The sequence below is a fragment of the Pleurodeles waltl genome, chromosome 1_1, assembly GCF_031143425.1.
Source record: "Pleurodeles waltl isolate 20211129_DDA chromosome 1_1, aPleWal1.hap1.20221129, whole genome shotgun sequence".
In the NCBI taxonomy this organism is placed as follows: domain Eukaryota; kingdom Metazoa; phylum Chordata; class Amphibia; order Caudata; family Salamandridae; genus Pleurodeles; species Pleurodeles waltl.
In genome coordinates, this window is record NC_090436.1 from 997493811 (window position 1) to 997513724 (window position 19914).

General features: G+C 45.0%; 1 protein-coding gene across 1 annotated transcript in view; it reads left to right on the plus strand.

Moving 5' to 3' along the window:
- The window catches only part of RCHY1 (ring finger and CHY zinc finger domain containing 1), a 79968-nt gene that overhangs the window by 23717 nt on the left and 36337 nt on the right, over positions 1-19914 (plus strand). Inside the window, exons 2-3 of the mRNA XM_069230291.1 lie at positions 10921-11040; positions 14648-14763. Of these exons, the coding sequence (XP_069086392.1) occupies positions 10921-11040; positions 14648-14763 (236 nt within the window). The remainder of the gene's footprint in view (positions 1-10920; positions 11041-14647; positions 14764-19914) is intronic.

Below are 19914 nucleotides of genomic sequence, written 5' to 3' on the forward strand. Positions count from 1 at the left end.
TCAAACACGAACTCCACAGCACCATAATGGCTACACTGAAAACTGGGAAGTTTGGTATCAAGCTTCTCAGCACAATAAATGCACACTGATGCCAGTGTACATTTTATTATAAAATACACCCCAGAGGGCACCTTAGAGGTGCCCCCTGAAACTTAACCGACTATCTGTGTAGGCTGACTAGTTTTAGCAGCCTGCCACAAACCGAGACATGTTGCTGGCCCCATGGGGAGAGTGCCTTTGTCACTCTGAGGCCAGTAACAAAGCCTGCACTGGGTGGAGATGCTAACACCTCCCCCAGGCAGGAATTGTCACACCTGGCGGTGAGCCTCAAAGGCTCACCTCCTTTGTGCCAACCCAGCAGGACACTCCAGCTAGTGGAGTTGCCCGCCCCCTCCGGCCAGGCCCCACTTTTGGCGGCAAGGCCGGAGAAAATAATGAGAAAAACAAGGAGGAGTCACTGGCCAGTCAGGACAGCCCCTAAGGTGTCCTGAGCTGAAGTGACTCTAACTTTTAGAAATCCTCCATCTTGCAGATGGAGGATTCCCCCAATAGGGTTAGGATTGTGACCCCCTCCCCTTGGGAGGAGGCACAAAGAGGGTGTACCCACCCTCCGGGCTAGTAGCCATTGGCTACTAACCCCCCAGACCTAAACACGCCCTTAAATTTAGTATTTAAGGGCTACCCTGAACCCTAGAAAAATTAGATTCCTGCAACTACAAGAAGAAGGACTGCCTAGCTGAAACCCCTGCAGAGGAAGACCAGAAGACGACAACTGCCTTGGCTCCAGAAACTCACCGGCCTGTCTCCTGCCTTCCAAAGACCCTGCTCCAGCGACGCCTTCCAAAGGGACCAGCGACCTCGCCATCCTCTGAGGACTGCCCCTGCTTCGAAAAGACAAGAAACTCCCGAGGACAGCGGACCTGCTCCAAGAAAAGCTGCAACTTTGTTTCCAGCAGCTTTAAAGAACCCTGCAAGCTCCCCGCAAGAAGCGTGAGACTTGCAACACTGCACCCGGCGACCCCGACTCGGCTGGTGGAGATCCAACACCTCAGGAGGGACCCCAGGACTACTCTAAGACTGTGAGTACAAAAACCTGTCCCCCCTGAGCCCCCACAGCGCCGCCTGCAGAGGGAATCCCGAGGCTTCCCCTGACCGCGACTCTTTGAATCCTAAGTCCCGACACCTGGGAGAGACCCTGCACCCGCAGCCCCCAGGACCGGAAGGACCGGACTTTCACTGGAGAAGTGACCCCCAGGAGTCCCTCTCCCTTGCCCAAGTGGAGGTTTCCCCGAGGAACCCCCCCCTTGCCTGCCTGCAGCGCTGAAGAGATCCCGAGATCTCTCATAGACTAACATTGCGAACCCGACGCTTGTTTCTACACTGCACCCGGCCGCCCCCGCGCCGCTGAGGGTGACATTTCTGTGTGGGCTTGTGTCCCCCCCGGTGCCCTACAAAACCCCCCTGGTCTGCCCTCCGAAGACGCGGGTACTTACCTGCAAGCAGACCGGAACCGGGGCACCCCCTTCTCTCCATTCTAGCCTATGCGTTTTGGGCACCACGTTGAACTCTGCACCTGACCGGCCCTGAGCTGCTGGTGTGGTGACTTTGGGGTTGCTCTGAACCCCCAACGGTGGGCTACCTTGGACCAAGAACTAAGCCCTGTAAGTGTCTTACTTACCTGGTTAACCTAACAAATACTTACCTCCCCTAGGAACTGTGAAAATTGCACTGTGTCCACTTTTAAAACAGCTATTTGTGAATAACTTGAAAAGTATACATGCAATTTTGATGATTTGAAGTTCCTAAAGTACTTACCTGCAATACCTTTCGAATGAGATATTACATGTAGAATTTGAACCTGTGGTTCTTAAAATAAACTAAGAAAATATATTTTTCTATACAAAAACCTATTGGCTGGATTTGTCTCTGAGTGTGTGTACCTCATTTATTGTCTATGTGTATGTACAACAAATGCTTAACACTACTCCTTGGATAAGCCTACTGCTCGACCACACTACCACAAAATAGAGCATTAGTATTATCTATTTTTACCACTATTTTACCTCTAAGGGGAACCCTTGGACTCTGTGCATGCTATTCCTTACTTTGAAATAGCACATACAGAGCCAACTTCCTACAAAGAGCTTAAGGCGGTTCACATGGATCACCCTCTTGGGGCTCCTGCTTGTGCCCAGGTCCACCAGGTAGGTGACCTGACTCTTCCTTTCTAGCACTGGGTAAGGGCCACTCCATTTGTCCTGGAGTGCCCTGGGAGCCACAGGCTCCAGAACCCAGACTTTCTGCCCTGGTTGGAACTCAACCAGTGCAGCCTTTTGGTCATACCAAAACTTCTGGAGCTGTTGGCTGGCCTCAAGGTTTTTGGTTGCCTTTTCCATGTACTCTGCCATTCTAGAGCGAAGGCCAAGTACATAGTCCACTATGTCTTGTTTAGGCTCATGAAGAGGTCTCTCCCAGCCTTCTTTAACAAGAGCAAGTGGTCCCCTTACAGGGTGACCAAACAGAAGTTCAAAGGGTGAGAATCCTACTCCCTTCTGTGGCACCTCTCTGTAAGCGAAAAGCAGACATGGCAAGAGGACATCCCATCTCCTTTTGAGCTTTTCTGGGAGCCCCATGATCATGCCTTTTAATGTCTTGTTGAATCTCTCAACTAAGCCATTAGTTTGTGGATGGTATGGTGTAGTGAATTTGTAAGTCACTCCACACTCATTCCACATGTGTTTTAGGTATGCTGACATGAAGTTGGTACCTCTGTCAGACACCACCTCCTTAGGGAAACCCACTCTGGTAAAGATACCAAGGAGGGCCTTGGCTACTGCAGGGGCAGTAGTCGACCTAAGGGGAATAGCTTCAGGATACCTAGTAGCATGATCCACTACTACTAGGATATACATATTTCCTGAGGCTGTGGGAGGTTCTAGTGGACCAACTATGTCCACACCCACTCTTTCAAAGGGGACCCCCACCACTGGAAGTGGAATGAGGGGGCCCTTTGGGTGCCCACCTGTCTTACCACTGGATTGACAGGTGGGGCAGGAGAGGCAAAACTCCTTAACCTTCTGGGACATATTGGGCCAGTAGAAGTGGTTGACTAACCTCTCCCACGTCTTGGTTTGTCCCAAATGCCCAGCAAGGGGGATATCATGGGCTAAGGTCAGAATAAACTGTCTGAACGACTGAGACACTACCACTCTCCTAGTGGCACCAGGTTTGGGGTCTCTGGCCTCAGTGTACAGGAGTCCATCTTCCCAATAGACCCTATGTGTTCCATTTTTCTTGCCCTTGGACTCTTCAGCAGCTTGCTGCCTAAGGCCTTCAAGAGAGGGACAGGTTTCTTGTCCCTTACACAGCTCCTCCCTTGAGGGTCCCCCTGGGCCTAAGAGCTCAACCTGATAAGGTTCAAGCTCCAAAGGCTCAGTTCCCTCAGAGGGCAGAACTTCTTCCTGAGAAGAGAGGTTCTCTTTTTCTGACTGTGTTGCAGTTGGTTTCCCAACTGACTTTCCTTTTCTCTTGGTAGGCTGGGCCATTTTTCCAGACTCCAGCTCTACTTTTTCACCCTGTGCCTTGCATTGTGCTCTTGTTTTTACACACACCAGTTCAGGGATACCCAGCATGGCTGCATGGGTTTTTAGTTCTACCTCAGCCCATGCTGAGGACTCCAGGTCATTTCCAAGCAGACAGTCTACTGGGATGTTTGAGGAGACCACCACCTGTTTCAGGCCATTGACCCCTCCCCATTCTAAAGTTACCATTGCCATGGGATGTGCTTTAGTCTGATTGTCAGCGTTGGTGACTGTATAGGTTTTTCCAGTCAAGTATTGGCCAGGGGAAACCAGTTTCTCTGTCACCATGGTGACACTGGCACCTGTATCCCTCAGGCCCTCTACACTTGTCCCATTAATAAAGAGCTGCTGCCTGTATTTTTGCATGTTAGGCGGCCAGGCAGCTAGTGTGGCTAAATCCACCCCACCCTCAGAGACTAGAGTAGCTTCAGTGTGGACCCTGATTTGCTCTGGGCACACTGTTGATCCCACTTGGAGACTAGCCATTCCAGTGTTACCTGGATTGGAGTTTGGAGTGGAACTTTTCTTGGGACAGGCCTTGTCTCCAGTTTGGTGTCCAGACTGACTACAGTTTCGACACCAGGCCTTTTTGGGATCAAAGTTTTTACCCTTGTACCCAGGATTGTTTTGTGAAGAGGTTCTGGGCCCACCCTCCTGTGCAGGTTTTTGGGGGCCTGTAGAAGACTCTACTATTTTTAGTTTTGGCTGTCTCACCACCTTTCCCCTGGGGAGGTTTTGTGACCCCTTTCTTTTGGTCACCCCCTGTGGAAGTTTTGGACACCCTAGTCTTGACCCAATGGTCCGCCTTCTTTCCCAATTCTTGGGGAGAAATTGGTCCTAGGTCTACCAGATGCTGATGCAGTTTATCATTGAAACAATTACTTAACAGGTGTTCTTTCACAAATAAATTGTACAGCCCATCATAATTACTTACACCACTGCCTTGAATCCAACCATCTAGTGTTTTTACTGAGTAGTCTACAAAGTCAACCCAGGTCTGGCTCGAGGATTTTTGAGCCCCCTGAATCTAATCCTATACTCCTCAGTGGAGAATCCAAAGCCCTCAATCAGGGTACCCTTCATGAGGTCATAAGATTCTGCATCTTTTCCAGAGAGTGTGAGGAGTCTATCCCTACACTTTCCTGTGAACATTTCCCAAAGGAGAGCACCCCAGTGAGATCTGTTCACTTTTCTGGTTACACAAGCCCTCTCAAAAGCTGTGAACCATTTGGTGATGTCATCACCATCTTCATATTTAGTTACAATCCCTTTAGGGATTTTCAACATGTCAGGAGAATCTCTGACCCTATTTATGTTGCTGCCACCATTGATGGGTCCTAGGCCCATCTCTTGTCTTTCCCTCTCTATGGCTAGGATCTGTCTTTCCAAAGCCAATCTTTTGGCCATCCTGGCTAACTGGATGTCCTCTTCACTGGGGTTATCCTCAGTGATTTCAGAGTTGTTGGTCCCTCCTGTGAGGGAACCAGCATCTCTGACTATTATTTGTGGAGTCAGGGCTGGAGAAGCCCTGCTCTCCCTAAGTAGGACTGGAGGGGGGGAATTTCCCTCCAAGTCACTATCTTCATCCTCTGAGTTGCCACCCTCAGAGGGGTTGGCCTTTTCAAACTCTGCCAAAAGCTCCTGGAGCTGTACTTTGGTAGGTTTGGGGCCCATTGCTATTTTCTTTAGTTTACAGAGTGACCTTAGCTCTCTCATCTGTAGATGGAGGTAAGGTGTGGTGTCGAGTTCCACCACAGCCACATCTGTGCTAGACATTTTGCTTCTAAAAGTTGGAATACTTTTTAAGAATCTAAAACTGGTTCTAGAATCTAATTCAAACTTTTACAAACTTTTAAACTCTAAAAAGAAATGCTAACAGGGACTAACACAAGGCCCTAGCAGGACTTTAAGAATTAAGAAAACTTTTCAAATTGCAAAAATCAATTTCTAATGACAATTTTGGAATTTGTCGTGTGATCAGGTATTGGCCGAGTAGTCCAGCAAATGCAATGTCTTGTACCCCACCGCTGATCCACCAATGTAGGAAGTTGGCTCTGTATGTGCTATTTCAAAGTAAGGAATAGCATGCACAGAGTCCAAGGGTTCCCCTTAGAGGTAAAATAGTGGTAAAAAGAGATAATACTAATGCTCTATTTTGTGGTAGTGTGGTCGAGCAGTAGGCTTATCCAAGGAGTAGTGTTAAGCATTTGTTGTACATACACATAGGCAATAAATGAGGTACACACACTCGGAGACAAATCCAGCCAATAGGTTTTGTTATAGAAAAATATCTTTTCTTAGTTTATTTTAAGAACCACAGGTTCAAATTTAACATGTAATATCTTGTTTGAAAGGTATTGCAGGTAAGTACATTAGGAACTTTGAATCATTTCAATTGCATGTATACTTTTCAAGTTATTCACAAATAGCTATTTCAAAAGTGGACACAGTGCAATTTTCACAGTTCCTGGGGGAGGTAAGTTTTTGTTAGTTTTACCAGGTAAGTACGACACTTACAGGGTTCAGTTCTTGGTCCAAGGTAGCCCACCGTTGGGGGTTCAGAGCAACCCCAAAGTTACCACACCAGCAGCTCAGGGCCGGTCAGGTGCCGAGTTCAAAGTGGTGCCCAAAACGCATAGACTATAATGGAGAGAAGGGGGTGCCCCGGTTCCGGTCTGCTTGCAGGTAAGTACCCGCGTCTTCGGAGGGCAGACCAGGGGGGTTTTGTAGGGCACCGGGGGGGACACAAGCCCACACAGAAATTTCACCCTCAGCGGCGCGGGGGCGGCCGGGTGCAGTGTTAGAACAAGCGTCGGGTTCGCAATGTAAGTCAATGAGAGATCAAGGGATCTCTTCAGCGCTGCAGGCAGGCAAGGGGGGGGCTTCCTCGGGGAAACCTCCACTTGGCAAGGGAGAGGGACTCCTGGGGGTCACTTCTGCAGTGAAAGTCCGGTCCTTCAGGTCCTGGGGGCTGCGGGTGCAGGGTCTTTTCCAGGCGTCGGGACTTAGGTTTCAGAGAGTCGCGGTCAGGGGAAGCCTCGGGATTCCCTCTGCAGGCGGCACTGTGGGGGCTCAGGGGGGGACAGGTTTTGGTACTCACAGTCGTAGAGTAGTCCGGGGGTCCTCCCTGAGGTGTTGGTTCTCCACCAGCCGAGTCGGGGTCGCCGGGTGCAGTGTTGCAAGTCTCACGCTTCTTGCGGGGAGTTGCAGGGTTCTTTAAAGCTGCTTCTTGAAACAAAGTTGCAGTCTTTTTGGAGCAGGTCCGCTGTCCTCGGGAGTTTCTTGTCGTCGTCGAAGCAGGGCAGTCCTCAGAGGATTCAGAGGTCGCTGGTCCCTTTGGAAGGCGTCGCTGGAGCAGAGTTCTTTGGAAGGCAGGAGACAGGCCGGTGAGTTTCTGGAGCCAAGGCAGTTGTTGTCTTCTGGTCTTCCTCTGCAGGGGTTTTCAGCTGGGCAGTCCTTCTTCTTGTTGTTGCAGGAATCTAATTTTCTAGGGTTCAGGGTAGCCCTTAAATACTAAATTTAAGGGCGTGTTTAGGTCTGGGGGGTTAGTAGCCAATGGCTACTAGCCCTGAGGGTGGGTACACCCTCTTTGTGCCTCCTCCCAAGGGGAGGGGGTCACAATCCTAACCCTATTGGGGGAATCCCCCATCTGCAAGATGGAGGATTTCTAAAAGTTAGAGTCACTTCAGCTCAGGACACCTTAGGGGCTGTCCTGACTGGCCAGTGACTCCTCCTTGTTGCTTTCTTTGTTCCCTCCAGCCTTGCCGCCAAAAGTGGGGGCCGTGGCCGGAGGGGGCGGGCAACTCCACTAAGCTGGAGTGCCCTGCTGGGCTGTGACAAAGGGGTGAGCCTTTGAGGCTCACCGCCAGGTGTCACAGCTCCTGCCTGGGGGAGGTGTTAGCATCTCCACCCAGTGCAGGCTTTGTTACTGGCCTCAGAGTGACAAAGGCACTCTCCCCATGGGGCCAGCAACATGTCTCTAGTGTGGCAGGCTGCTGGAACTAGTCAGCCTACACAGACAGTCGGTTAAGTTTCAGGGGGCACCTCTAAGGTGCCCTCTGGGGTGTATTTTGCAATAAAATGTACACTGGCATCAGTGTGCATTTATTGTGCTGAGAAGTTTGATACCAAACTTCCCAATTTTCAGTGTAGCCATTATGGTGCTGTGGAGTTCGTGTTTGACAAACTCCCAGACCATATACTCTTATGGCTACCCTGCACTTACAATGTCTAAGGTTTTGTTTAGACACTGTAGGGGTACCATGCTCATGCACTGGTACCCTCACCTATGGTATAGTGCACCCTGCCTTAGGGCTGTAAGGCCTGCTAGAGGGGTGACTGACCTATACTTGCATAGGCAGTGAGAGGCTGGCATGGCACCCTGAGGGGAGTGCCATGTCGACTTACTCGTTTTATTCTCACTAGCACACACAAGCTGGCAAGCAGTGTGTCTGTGCTGAGTGAGAGGTCTCCAGGGTGGCATAAGACATGCTGCAGCCCTTAGAGACCTTCCTTGGCATCAGGGCCCTTGGTACTAGAAGTACCAGTTACAAGGGACTTATCTGGATGCCAGGGCCTGCCAATTGTGGATACAAAAGTACAGGTTAGGGAAAGAACACTGGTGCTGGGGCCTGGTTAGCAGGCTTCAGCACACTTTCAATTGTAAACATAGCATCAGCAAAGGCAAAAAGTCAGGGGGCAACCATGCCAATGAGGCACTTCCTTACAACAGGGATGTGGAATTCCTATCGCCCGACGCCCGGGACATCTTGTTTGGGGTCAAGGGCAACAAGTTTTTATGTTTACTTTGTCCTTGGGACAAGTAGGCCCAACCCTCTGCAGCACAAACCCTTTGGCTGCCTGTTTACAGAGAGTGGAACTCTCTGCAGTTGAAGTAATGTGTTTCCAAAAGATAATGCAGTTCGAACTTGTATTTATGGTTCATTATTTGAAAGCCTTCATTATTAGGGTGAGTGCTGTAAATAAATGTTTTAAGTTCACACTTCACTACTGACGTTGGTTCCAGTACAAAAAAAAAAAACGTGTATACACATGTTTGAAAAGTTTAGGGTATGAGTCTAAGTATAATGCTCCCAGAATGCTCTCTGATTAGATGCAAATAAAGTGTCATTTAGTAAAATGTTTTGATGCATGCTAGTATTTCCCAAAAATATTTCTAATGGAAAATCAGTGTAACCATTTTCAACATGATTATGGGAAGCATGAAAATAAACAAACACTGACAAAGCCAACTGATCTGACATATTTTTAGAAGTCTTTTAGTTTCATCAATGCGTGTCTTGTTTTGACATGGCTTTTGTAACACTTTATTGTTGTGGGAGCTACCAGGCCCTCAACATTGTAACAAACACTGGCAAAAAAAAACAAAAACGTTTTTTAACTCTAAAAGCACACGTTGCCACCAGTGGCATAACAAAGGCCCGCAGCTGCCCTCCAGGGGGGCCCTTCAGCACAGCACCTGCCCTGAGTGAGTCTGGAGAGGGGGCTCCTCCATGCTCTTTGCAAAGGAGCACCCTCCAGTTTTGTTACGTCACTGATTGCCACTGTAGTTCCTGACACTGAACAAAAATACTTTGTGTGCCACTATGCTCCTTGTGGAAGAGCAGAATGCGATCACTCACAGTAAAGCCAGCCGAAAGAGAGAGAAATAGAAGTTTAATAAAAACAAAATGTCTTTGTTAACACCAGACCTAATTAGGGACCAAGACCCACATGTAGGTAGCTTTTTGCATGTCGCAAACAGCGACTTTCGCTGTTTGCGACGTGCAAAAAGCACATTGCGATGCACAAACCCAGTTTTGCGATTCGGTAACCTGGTTACCGAATCACAAAACGGGTTTGCGATTCGCAATTAGGAAGGGGTGTTCGCAGTGCAATATAGGATTGTTTTGCGAACGCGGGCGCAAACCTATCGCAGTTTGCACCCATTTCAAATGGGTGCTAACACTTTCACAAAGGGGGGACCCCTTCCCCATTGTGAATGGCACTGTAAACATTTTTTCAGAGCAGGCAGTGGTCCAAATGTGGTCGTTTTTGTAATGCATCTCGTTTTCCTTTAAGGAAAACGGGCTGCATTACAAAAAAAAAAAAAACTGCTTTATTGAAAAGCATTCACAGACATGGTGGTCTGCTGTCTCCAGCAGGCCACCATCCTTGTGAGGCCGCCATTCGCACCTCATGATTATTCATGAGGTGGGCATTTGCGAAGCCCTTGCGAATCACAGATGGTGTCAGGGACACGATCCTACATTCGGATTTGCAACTCGCAATTTGCGGGTCGCAAATCTGAACATACCTACATGTGGCCCCAAATTCTTAAAGAAAGTCACAAAAGTGCACCCATGGTATATGTCGTACCCCTATAAAAGATTTGTGAACTGTATTTTAGCATGGGTAAATTCGCATGTGTAGATTTGCTCATGTGAAAATCTATTGAGCATTTGCAAGTTCATTTTCCCTCCAGCCACTTTCTTCCCAACCCTGGAAGAAGTTCTAATTCTGAAATTGTCAGGAGTAAATGTCCAACCTTTCTTATTATGGGAAAATATTAGAGAGAAGCTGGTGAAAATCTTTAAAACATGCAGGTTAGTAAGTTTGAAGACTCAAAGGCATTCCAGCCCTGGAACTATTGCTTACTGCTTCCTCCAGCCCCAGTATGCAGGTCTGCAGAAAGGTGGAAAAATAAGGAAATTGCTACTGTAGGGATTGAAACTGCAAGTATTCAAGCCCTACTACGGTAGTAGCCCTGGCATAATCAGAGAGGCTATTGTCAGAGCTCTTACATAATGAGATTGCTGCCATAATTTGGCGCCACACTACATGGCACCAAAGGGACAAGTAGATCTTTTTACAGGACAAGTAGATTTGAGAAGCAACCTGTCCCGTGGACAAGTAAATATTTTAATAAATTCCACACCCCTGGTTTAAATAAAAAAAAGGGTATTGAACTGGACAGCACAGAGCATAGAGAATGAGTGGTCGGAGGAGATAGTAAAATGCATTTTAGGGAGAGCCCATATTATTTACTCAGTGTTGGCTGTCAAAGCAGCCTGTGCAGAAGCAAGGCATTATAAACACAGGTATCTGTTTTTTTAGTCCTTTTGTACTTTTTGTTACCTCATAACTCAACAACCACTTATGCCCTGTCGGGAGCTAATTCTCCTGGCTGTTTATTTAGAAGGGATCCTATGCTTTCATATGAATAGGAGTGCCCTGCTGAGAAAGTTATCTGTTATCTACTGCTATTTTTTTTGTACAGACTGTTTTGTTGTATGCTGCCTTCTACACATTTGTAAGCCTGCACCATCTTGTCTTGCAGGCCCCATGCTGTGGTAAATTCTATGTCTGTCGCCTATGCCATGATAATAATGAAAATCACCAGATGGATCGCTTTAAAGTGAAAGAAGTGCAATGTACAAAATGCAAACAGCTGCAGCAGGTGAGACAACAACTGTGTTTTTTTGTAGTTAGGTTATGTCCAGAAAGAGACCGCAAAAACTGAGCACATGTAGTGTTATAATGCAAAATGACGTGGGACTTCTGCAAGCTAAGGTGATGTATCCTGACATTTTCACTTAGGATGCTAGCAGCCGCATACATATATGCATTTATTTGCTTTTTTATTTAAACAACACAAACGTTTCTTCAAGGAACACCAGCAACTGTACTAAAAGCACTGCCTCAGGTGAATCTGAAATTAGAGACATAACTTACACTCTGTCTGGACAGTTGTTAACCTACGCTGGATCTACTGCTCAATGTATAAAAAAAAAATTTGTGCTGCATGCCAACGGGCGTCTTAAAGACTAAATATCTGCTAGACGCTGCTTGCGAGGTTAGCACCTTAGATTTGAATTGCATGGCTAATACCTTTGATTCAAAATGCGTAGGCGGTGTGCCTATGTCCCTCATTTGTCACGGCATGCATGCTTTAGGCACATGATAATTCCTCCAGAAAGGGGTAGACTGGTAGCTAAGAGCAGCAGTAGAAATGTGTTCATTCTGATCTCTTATTAATGTAGCCAGTGAATCCGATTATACAATGAAGATTTGGACTTGGTGGTTGGAAATTATATGTGCCAACAGGAAAAAATTATATTTGTACTTGCAGCTATTTGCTGGATTGTATAGCTGTTGGTAAATCCCATCCATTGGCCCCTAAAAGCAGGCCCCTGGTCCTCAGCATACCAGGGCTTCATGTGTTCCATATGAGAAGTCCATCCCTACTGTAAGATGTGTGTTTGCATGCATTCAACACTTCGAGCCTTTCGAGGCAACTGTCCATCAGAAGCTTTGTCTATCTTCTTTGGTGAAGCCATAACGAGTAATGGCCCATTATGGAAAGCAGTCAAGAATCCTGCCTATGAAAGTAGTGGCTATAGATAAGATATCTCCACAAGAGAGTGCATATAGGAGTGGGGTCCACGACTATCCAGCCTCTGACCTTCTCCTAGATTCAAGGACTACATGACCACATTCCCCCCTGAAAACCGACCTGTTTATCCATTACCGCCTTTATCCATTATGTACACTACTAACACCATTCCACCCATCACTTGCTGTACATCTCCAAACATCTCTAGCCTGACTCCAACCTGGCTATACTTGCATTACATCAGACTACCTTCATGTTAATCGACAACCATTCTCAATATGACCCACCATCTGAACTCACGATACTGTACAGCTCTTCCTTTTTTCTTTCTCCTCTCCACATAAAACTAACAATGCTTCTGACTGCGCAGCTCTGTTTTCTCCCACATACTTATTTGCTCACAGAGTTGTAATACTCGATACTCTAATGCATTGGAATGCCCTGCAATTGCTGCTAAAGCTCTTAAAAAAGCAAACCATCTTTAAAAAATCGTTTTAAAATTTAATTAGCTTTGTTATGGCTCACTTGAAAACTTGAAGTGAATCTTAATTCTGCAAAATGTCATATGGTATGCCTGAGAATCTACTTGGAAGGGACAGGGCAATAAATACACAAATCTCCCACTCTCATGGATATATTCTGCTTCTATTACTCATCTAGCACATCTTGCGCCATGAATGCTGACAGTGCATTACCACTATTACGTTAGGGCAGTAGTTATCCAGAAATGTGTTTCCTCTTACCACGAAAACTCAAAATATTCTACAAATTATCACAAGGGCGTCTGGCCCAGGACATATTGAGAGATGGGTATCAACTTGCTAGGGATTCCGAGAATTAGCACTATTATGCTGGGGCCTGCATAGCTCCAGTACTTGTTTGTCTCACTCTAAACTGTTGCTCCCAACCTGAATCACAACCCTGTACCTACAACATGATCTACCTGTCACACTTACTGTAATTTACTAGGTAGGGCCTAACTGAAGGTCCTGAACTGTTAATCATGATGTTTGTTATAGCGCTTGCCATTGCTCACTGCAGATGCATAGCACCCTGCTAGAGACCTGCAAACCACGATTTCATGCCCCACCCAACAGAATGCTTTTCACTATTACAAATAGCACAAGCATGGACCTGCCATCTACCATAAATCCTGTTTGTGTTTTATTTCTCCTGCCACTCTGAGGGTCTGGAGCTGCACTTGCATTCCTCCCTTGCTGCATCTCTCGTTTCCCTCTGTCTTTTCTTTCTTGCTCATTCCAGCACCTATCTCTTTTTCTCTCTACTGCTATTTTCTCTCTTCCCCACTATTTCTGCTTCTTCTGGTCATCTTTGTACTCTCTCTTTTCTGTTCCACCTCCTTCACAGAGGACATTACTGCTCCAGTCTGCCAAAAATTACATTACCACTTGTGCTTTACTTTCAGTTTTGCAGGGTGCCACACTAACACATAAATTCCCCTCAATATAATTTCCTTCATGAAGCTTTGTATTTCCTGCCTCTTTCTCCATGTACTTCAGCTGTAGACGCTTTGCGAATTTCAACTTGAGAGGGTAGTCTTGGGGAAAATTCAATTTCCCAAAACTTTTGGTTATCATGTTGAGATTTTTCCCATCAACAGATTGGGAAGGCACTTCGGAGATTTTGGTGCTTGCAGTTCTAAATGTGTCTTTGACGTGTTACAGTCAGAGTTTGATTTGAATAACTGCGCACACAGCACAATTTCAACATTCCTGGTGCAATTTTCCAATCTCTTGTAAATCTTTTACAGTGGACTTCAAATATTAAACCACATTGGCTGTCGGTTTGAGGCCTCCTGCCATTTTGGTCAGCCACTGGTCTGCAATGACCCAAGTGGCTTCAGTAGATGTCTTTATGTTTGGGGTGGTGAATTTGCACACTCTGCAGAATCAGTGAGTCTTGAAGAACAGGTCTCTATGCATGCACCATCCAGCAATTTTCCATGCATGTCTCTACTAGATCTCTGCATGCACCATCTAGCAATTTGCCTAGCATGTCTCTACTATATCTTCTCTAGCTCTGTAGGTATCTTCTCCTCTGTAGTTCTTTATGCCACACCTACCAAGCGATAGTGAGGGCACCATTCGGTGGTTCTGATTTATTCTTTAAGCATCTTAACTCCAAAGGCATCAGACAGCACACCTATCCATGTGGCTGCCCAACCAGACATATTACTAATTCCTAGTGGCCTGGATTGTTCCATCTTGAGTCACCATATGCATCCTGTATGGAACATCCTTGCGGTCTCTGCAACCAGTAGTAGCCAAGTGGACCCTACATGCCAGAACATAAATGTTTCTCCTCTTGTTTCACTGCTGTTCAGTTACTTACCAAATGCAAATATACAAGTTCCTAAGTATTGGAGCGGTACTAGGAACTCCGAAAAGGTGCGTCTTCATAGACATACAGCTACCTAAGGTAAAAGTTTAAATGGTTTTCTGTGGTAACCCACAACAATTTTCTTTATGATTTCAAAAAGTCTATACTGGATAGTCCTATTCAAATTTCGATGCTATGTCAGGTTGTACTTAAAAATGTGCCTGGTCGGGAATATTGAGAATTGGGAGCAAGTCTACATCAATGTGTTTGTTTATGGTAGACTAAATAATTGTTTGCCTTCTTGAACAGTAACACGTTTGCTTACTTGTAGACTCGCCAGGTTTGTGAGGGATGCAGCAATATATTTGGGGAATACTACTGTGATATCTGTCATCTCTTCGACAAGGACAAGAAGCAGTACCACTGTGAGAATTGTGGAATATGCAGGTATGACTAAAATACTCATTTTGTGAGATGTATGAATAAAGAATTTTACTGTCATCCCAGGTACATTTCTAAGGAAATAGTAATGTTAAAGTATGTTATTTCACATAATGTTTTTGTTTTCGTTTCTTTTCATTTCCAGATTTGGTAATGCTTAATCAGTGTATCCTAAAAATTTGTTTTTACAGTACTCCAATTGCATCTTCTTAACGTGTTGTCTATAGGTTAAGTGACATTTGTAGGTTTTCTCACTTAAGCAGCACGGAGTTTGTCAAGTTACATTTTGTGAGTGCAAACAGTTTATAAAAGCTCACTTTATATTTGTATTAGAAATGTATTTTCCCCCTTATTTGTAAAAATGAAGCTTCAAAACTGCAGGGACTGTTGTATTGTTACATGTTACATTGTATTTCCAGTCGAATTTTGTTAGTCACGCGAGATTATGAGATTATAGTTATGTGCAATGCAAATTAATGGTGAATAACAGCAGCAGGTACCTTTTGGTGTACATTGCCAGGCAGAAGACTAAGTGGAAAGAACATATCATCGTTTTACTTGTCCAAGTGAAGGAGGGCAAATTAAAAGTAATATAGCTCTGTTAAGAGTGCCTTCTGAAGGATTTATTTACTCCATACTGAACCTCTTTGTTTTGCATGTCCGAACTCGCCTTCAGTTCCCCTTTCACCATTGTGAGGAGTCACCATCCGTGGAAGTTCTGCTTGACGAGCTGAAGACCCATCAATTAACTATAAAATAAAATATATTTATTTTGACAGGCAAAATATTTAGGACAGCTAAGAACCAATGCACTGCACCACCAGTAAATTACCTTCCTATTTGTGGCAAATGATTGCCCCCCATTTGGGGTTAACTGCTGAACATCCCAGTTCTTAGAATTGTACAACAAAATAGAGAAGTGGCAAAAACTTCCAAAGTTGAAAATGAGGACACCTGGGCTGGACGCTGCACACAGCATTTCAGCATATTGAGAACATCCTTTCATGAGAATGTATCAAATCACCAATTTCAGAATCAGATGCATAGATTACTGCAGACGTGTGACTTTATAACGAGTGTGGCTATAAACCCAGATGAAGTTGTTGTAAGTTGGCTCTTTTTTTCGGAAGACAGAACTAATAAATAACTACTTTTAACAACACCAGCTTTAAGTCTTTGGTGCTTTAATAAACAGATCTCTTTGTAATTGATTGAAAAACGTTGCCTCTATATTTGGTTGTATGACAGATATTCCTCGGAGGATTCTTAAAGTGAAAACCTCTTCTCTAATTCAGGAGACTCCCAACTACATTCCTACCCCTCTGTAATTGCATGCTTGCCTCAGAGCGAGTGACAAGTCACCTTTTTTTTTGCTAGTGTTTGGACTGTTCCCTCTCCAAATTTGGAGAAAAACTCTGCAACTCCATTAAGAGTACAGCCATCTCAATCTGGTCACAAGAAATCTTAATGCTGGGTGACCTGCAAGTCTGTTAACTGAAGCATTTACTCGAAAAAATATATTGTCACTGAAAAAAAACAAAGGTTGCAGGGACGTTATGGTTAGGTTCTAAATTTACTCGTACAAAACCATAGAAATTCAGCAGATATAGTTAAAGTTCTTTAAAGTAACTAAAACTCACTCCCTCAGTTAACTAACTCGCGCCCTGACCATGCACAGTTGTCTCATCAATAATTTTATTGCAAATGTTGCAGTGCGAGTTTTAGTTACTTGAAAGAACTCTTAACTATAACTACTGAATTTATAGAATTAAAAATGTATATATTTTTTAAAAATATTATATTTTGTTTTATTTGGAAAAAAAATATGGTAATGAGTCCAGCTGGACTTGAACACCGAAAGCGGGTTTAAAAGCTTTTTTTTTTTTTTTTTTAACCTTTTTTGGGCTTTCTGGGACTGTGATGGAAAACTCAAGGGCCCCCCTGCGGTCCCTACATATTTATGTATTTATTTTTTAAAACATTTTTTTTAAATAAAATGCCCTTATGTCTTAAGGCTTCCCCTGCAGTGCCATCACTTCAGCAAGCACCAAGCTGTTTTGACAGCAGCTCCATGCTTGCTGAAGCATTTCATCCCTGTCCTCTGTAAGTGTGCAGGGGACAGAGATAAAAGCTCTGCTGTTTGACAGCAGGGCCTGCTTTAACGGTCCTGCTCTCAAAAGCAGAGTCTTTGTTGTGACTTGGCTGCAGCCAAGCCCCACGAAACAGCTCTGTCCTGGGGTTGGGCACCCCGGGACATAGCAGAAGGTGGCCTTGGGGGGGTGGCGGTCCACAAGGACATCAGTGGCTCTCTGAGGGGGGCCGCACGCCCCCCTCCTCCAGCTAGAATAGTCATGTGGTGTTGATCCCCAATTTTCTTATTTTAAATTTGCCGTGGGGGTGGTGGTCCCTGGGGCAGTGGGGTGCTGCAGGCCCCCTGCATATTTTAAAAGGAAAGTCCTGTGAAGGTGCCAGGCCCCAGGACAGTGGGGGGCTGTGGGCCCTGCATATACTTTCATTAATGCCCACGGGGTGGTGGTCCACGGGGGGGCAGCCCCCCTGCATACATAAAAAGGAAAGCCCTGGGGAGATGGCAGTCCCTAGGGCAGCAGGGAAGCTGCGGGTCCCCCCACAAATACTTTTAATAATGCCCCGGGGGTGGTGGTGCCAGGTTAAACTTTTTTTCTGAGACTCGGCTCAAGCCAAGTCTTAAGATGGTTGCCAACATTTTGTGGTTTGAAGTGTTGGCAGCCAATCAGAGCTGTGCATTTTCCTTCACAAGCTTGTCTTTGTTTGTGAATACTTCGTGGCCAGAGATGTACAAATTTGAATTTCCCTACATTTCTCAAAAACTACTGAATGGATTTACTCCAAATAATCAAAAGCATAATCTGTGTTCTGACAGTTTTCTGCCAAATTTGGTGTAATTCCATCCAGTGGTTTGGACTGTAGACATGTCTAAAGAATTCTATTGGAATTAACATGGAAAACGCTATGTTTTTGGGCTCTCTTTTTCCCCTCCCCACTTGATGGATCACCCTGAGACTTTTTGTGTGCAACAAGACTCACCGCAACACCTTTTGTGGAAAAGTTTGTGACGATTCATCAAGCGGTGCAAAAGATATAGGCAAGTAAAAAACACTTCTTCTATGGAAACATGGTCCTAACTATAACTACCTAGTGGCGACCGCCACTAAGTAATAATGTGTACATTTTTTAATAATGTTTTGGAAAGGGAGGTAATTTAATTTTAGTTTTCAGAGGTGGGTAGTGGTAAAGGGAAGTACAGGTAATGTTTAGGGTTTGGTAGTAGTATAAGGAGGTAAGGAGAATTTTTGGGTTCGGGGGAGGGTCGTGGTAAAAGGAGGTAAGGGGAATTTTAGGCTTCAGGGATGGGAAGGAAGGTAGGGGTAACCATAGGGTTTAACTGCGAACAGTGGTAAAGAGCAGTAAGGGTAATTTTAGGAAACATAGTGGGTTATAATAAAGAGAGGTAAGAGTCATTTTAGTATTCAGGGATGGGTAGAGGTAAAGGCAGGGAACATACATTTTGGGGGTTAGGGAAAGGTAGTGGTAAAGAGAGGTTAGGAGTAAAATAAAAGCAAGGTGGGTTTGGGAGGGGTAACATTCCATCTGCAATGGATATTGTCCTCCAGTGAAATGGCTTAAAATATCTTTTGAGCAACTTGCAATAGCAAGAAGGATTTATTGTGGTTGATGTGGTAAGAAAATTATTTTGCCAGTCATACTGTTCCTTTAAATTTGTAGAAATTCTGCAGGCATGGAACCTTTGAGAGGCCGTGACCTAGTTCTGACTAGTGGGAAGGAACTGTCACTCTCTTGATGTAAGCATGAAAGTACCATGTCTCTTGATGACATTTCAGTGTACTCTTAGAAATCCTTGTTTTCACTTAGGCAATACTTGTTTGATGTCTTACTATTAATATAATTTATATTATATTACAGGCATTTCTGCCTCTACCAACCTCTGAAAGTTTGGTAGGAATGGGGCACTCGGTCACATAACTTCCTATTAGCACTTTGCCAAGTGTTAAACCCTTTGCCAGTTCCGACGTATTAGCAAATAGCAATTCACATACAGAGATGTGGAAGACCACCCTTTAAAAGAAAAAAGAAAAAATAGAAGTCCCATTTGTTGCTGACTACAATGTCCAGAGTAGTTAGAGATGACATATGGCCTGTGACAATTCGGTACCACTAAAGTCACCTATCAAGATCATCTCTGAGGGGCGAGCAGACTTAAAGTGAGTCTTCCACATGATAACATTACCGTTGACGGGCAGGCAAGATTCAGAAATAATCAGCCACATGCCAAGATAACTTGTGAAAGGATAGTAGGAGTGGCTAAGGGTCAGTAGCATGACATATTTGGTTCTGCAAGGCTTGTTGAATAGGTTTAGGGCCACTCGCACAACACTGAAACATTAGTAGAAGTAAGCATATTCAATCATATGCCAGGATCACTCTGAAAGATCAACTGGGCTTTCAGAGCAGAAAGGATCAGCTATATATCAGTCTTACAGTCACACCTGTGCATTTTCATACATGTCCGATTTCACCCAAGAACTGATATGTAGGAAAATTGACTTCTATTTACAGATGTCCCCCAGTGTTTGCCTCTCTTTGAGCTACTGGATGCTGGTTTTCAACTCTGGCAGTGCACTGAAACCTGCTAACCTCGGCGCCAGTGTTCTTTCCCCTAACAACAAAATACTCAGTTGTAACCCAATTGGTAAGGACTTTAAGCACCCCTGCAAGTTCTTAGTAAATTATATACTGGTACCCAGGGCATGGGTACTAAAGAGGGTCCCTCTGGGCTGCAGCATGCATTATGCCACCCTAAGGGACCCATACTAAAACGCATGCAGACTGCCATCTCAGAATGCCTGAAATGGTGCAAACCATTTTAAAAGCACAACATTGCACACACCCTGTGTGCAATGCCCAAATACACTGCATGTCTTGTAAGTAAGTCACCCCTGCAGCAGGCCTTCGGACCCTTAGGGCAAGGTGTATTATAATACATGTCAGGACATGAGCAGATATAGCCTTGTGATGTCTAGTTCTATTACCAGATATTACAAGAGAACAAGGAAGCCATCTTAAGGTATCTACTGGACACTGGTCATTAAGAGTTAC